The 1,725-nt window shown below is 40.4% G+C and overlaps 1 protein-coding gene across 1 annotated transcript in view; it reads left to right on the top strand.

Annotated features, from left to right (window-relative positions):
• Fam149b1 (family with sequence similarity 149 member B1) overlaps nucleotides 1-1,725 on the top strand; it is a 37,777-nt gene that overhangs the window by 7,726 nt on the left and 28,326 nt on the right. The window contains exon 3 of the mRNA XM_021203831.2: nucleotides 1,251-1,314. Coding sequence (XP_021059490.1) covers nucleotides 1,251-1,314 — 64 coding nt within the window. The remainder of the gene's footprint in view (nucleotides 1-1,250; nucleotides 1,315-1,725) is intronic.

Genomic DNA, 1,725 nt, shown 5'->3' on the forward strand with positions numbered 1-1,725 from the left:
TATGCATGGCTTATTTACTTTTTCAGTTTAATTTTTTAAAAAATTGTGCATGCATGCATATTATGTATGTGGTAGGCTGGTACCATGGTCCATGTGTGGAGGTTATAGGACGACTTTGTGAAGTCACTGGACTCAGTGTAAGGCTTGCAGGCTAGCATTTTAATCCACTGAGCCAACTGTCCAGCTCTCACCATATTAATTTTATTTTTTTAAAGATTTATTTATTTTACATATGTGAGTATTCTGTAGCTCTACAGGTGGTTGTATACATAAGTGCACTATAGCTGTCTTCGGACGCACTAGATCTCATTACTGGTGGTTGTGAGCCACCATGTGTTTGCTGGGATTTGAACTCAGGACCTTTGGAAGAGCAGTCAGTGCTCTTACCCGCTGAGCCATCTCACCAGCCCTCTATCATATTGATTTTAAACAATATAGTTAGCTGCTCTCTTTACAGAGAATCCTGATTATTTGAATCTATTGTTATTACCATTAATCACTTTCTAATAGTTTTTCATGTATCTATAATTTCCTTAGTTATTATGCATGTGTGTACTATTTTGTAGTCTCCTTTTGTCATTTACCATAGTTGATGTTCATTATTGCCTCCATATCTGTCAGCTAGAATAGTATATATATATAATAGTTCTTGGTGTTAACATATTGTAATGTGAGCATTCCCATATTTAATATTTGGGTTTTCGTGTTTTGTTAGTTTCTTCAAGGAATAGTTTGAGAATATCTGTCTGTTGCAGTTGTTACTTTAGGATATAGGGTGAGACTTTCATAGTTCAGTAGTCTAGTGAGGAGACTAACAAGGATGTAAGGTACAGAGAGTGACAAGGTGCTCTAGCGCCGTGCTGAAACAGGATGTAACAAGGAGTGTGTACTTGAGACTCTAGAGTNGGTCGTAGGCTGAGACTTAGGACTGAAGAGGTGATCATGTGAAGAAAGAGAAAAAGGGACTTAAAGACAGATAATGTTGGGGTGGGGGCTGGCAAAATGGCTCAGTGGTTAAATATCACTGGTACCAGAGTCTAGATCCCAGCATCCATATAACAAGCTGGATGCTCTCCCCCAGTTCCTGCAATCTCAAGATTGCTGGTGCTTGCTGGCTTGCAGCCTAGCTGAGATGCAAGCCCGACTCGGGAAGAGACCCCGCCTCAGGAACAGGCTCAGAGGTGATGGAGAGAAAACCTAATGCCCTAGGCCCTTCTGGCCTCACACAGACACATGTACCCTTAAAATAGAAGAGTCCGAAGAGGAGAAGAAACTAGCACTTTACAGGTCAACATTGTTGGAACTGAAGAGAAGGTGGGTGGGTAAACGAGATCTAAGATGGTGAATCTTGGGAGGACATACAAATGATATGGAGCAGGTGAGCAGGATTGTATCTGTGGACCTCAGAGGTGGGGTGGGCATCAAACTATTCCGGTGAATTAGTCTGATGCCTTCTCAGGTTTCAGTGAGTCGGCTAAACAGTCCCATCACCTCTGTGTTGTCATCAGTCTTTTTAGGTTCTAAATGTTATGTACATGGTTCCTATCCCTTCCATTCCTTTCGGCATTTAGTGTACAGTGAACACACAAAAAATTACTTTAAAAATTCTTTTCTGTAAGTTGTCCTTACCACAAAAAGAAAAGAAACTTCTGAAAATTCCTTGAGATATGAAAGCTTCCTAACTTAGCTTTCCTTTTATAGAAACACGATATCTCAAATGAACTC

The sequence above is a fragment of the Mus pahari genome, chromosome 8 (genome assembly GCF_900095145.1).
Source record: "Mus pahari chromosome 8, PAHARI_EIJ_v1.1, whole genome shotgun sequence".
NCBI classification, from domain to species: Eukaryota; Metazoa; Chordata; class Mammalia; order Rodentia; family Muridae; genus Mus; species Mus pahari.